At 38.0% G+C, this 1,120-nt stretch overlaps 1 protein-coding gene across 1 annotated transcript in view; it reads left to right on the top strand.

Annotated features, from left to right (window-relative positions):
• Nucleotides 1-612, top strand: part of LOC122080212 (SEC12-like protein 2) — a 6,146-nt gene extending 5,534 nt beyond the window's left edge. The window contains exon 10 of the mRNA XM_042647128.1: nt 337-612. Within this exon, the coding sequence (XP_042503062.1) occupies nt 337-425 (89 nt within the window). The 3' untranslated portion in view covers nt 426-612. The remainder of the gene's footprint in view (nt 1-336) is intronic.
• The last annotated feature ends 508 nt before the right edge of the window (nt 613-1,120 follow it).

Raw genomic sequence — 1,120 nt, 5'->3', positions numbered from 1 at the left:
TCCTGTTTAGAACAATGTTGCGGGCTGCGCTCATGGTTGTTCCTTGGAGCCCATCAGTCCCGAGGACATTCCCCAATGTTCTGACAACCCCATTATTAGCTTATACCAGAATAGAACTTAGTGAAACAAATGGAAAGGCAAATTCATGTCCTCTCAGGAACTGTTTTCTGTCTGTTCTTTGACCTTAGACCGCACCCTATGAAATTGTATCCATGCAAGAAGTTAGACAGCTCATGTGATCGCACTCACCTGAATTAGTCCTGGTTTTACTGTGTGTACTATTTAGGAGGGCACCCTTTGTATTTTTATTTATTTATTTATTTTATTTTTTTGCAGGGGGGAGTGTTTGGATCATCATTTTTGTTGTTTTATTTGCAATTCTGGTGTATTTCCTGAAGACCTACGGAGCTATTCCGCACCTGTAAATTAGCTGATCTTTCTGACAAAGAAACCATATTGTGTGAACAAGTTTTGTGACTTTTTAGAGAGGATAGAGGTTAAAAGAAAAAAAAAACTCTATATACTTATCAATGCTTTGTTATAGAATCTTGGTCTCTCAAAATATGTTATCATTGGAAGGTGAATAGATTTGGATTCTCCTCTCTCTGCAAATTTAAATTTTTTGGTGAATAACTGTTAGATATTTCATTCCTTCAAATCAGTTAAGGCTACATCTGTTAGCCCCATTGGCTTAGACCCATATGGTCACCCGGTCTCTCTGCAAATTTCAATTTTTTGGTGAATAACTGTTAGATATTTCATTCCTTTAAATCAGTTAAGGCTACATCTGTTAACCCTATTATCTTAGACCCATTTGGTCACCCGGTAAAAATTCTTCCCCAGTTCAAATTTCTTGTCCTGCAGCTGTGCATCAGTTTCTATTATTATTTCCTTCAAATTCATCTTCTGTGCAGCAGCAAGCTTTCAAGAATCGCCCATGTTTGTGCTTCCTCGCCAAGTTTTCCAATATCTTCACACCTGCTAAGGGCCATGTTAATCAATCGTCGTCTCTAATTTTTTTCCGAGTCCCTTCGAAGATACAGCTAAAGCCTCAACAAATTGATTTTAATATCTGATGATGTATATCGAATTGGATGCACGTGCGCCCTTTCATTGGTCC

This window comes from Macadamia integrifolia, chromosome 5 (assembly GCF_013358625.1).
Source record: "Macadamia integrifolia cultivar HAES 741 chromosome 5, SCU_Mint_v3, whole genome shotgun sequence".
Classification (NCBI taxonomy): Eukaryota; Viridiplantae; Streptophyta; class Magnoliopsida; order Proteales; family Proteaceae; genus Macadamia; species Macadamia integrifolia.
This window is presented reverse-complemented; position numbering and strand designations above follow the sequence as displayed.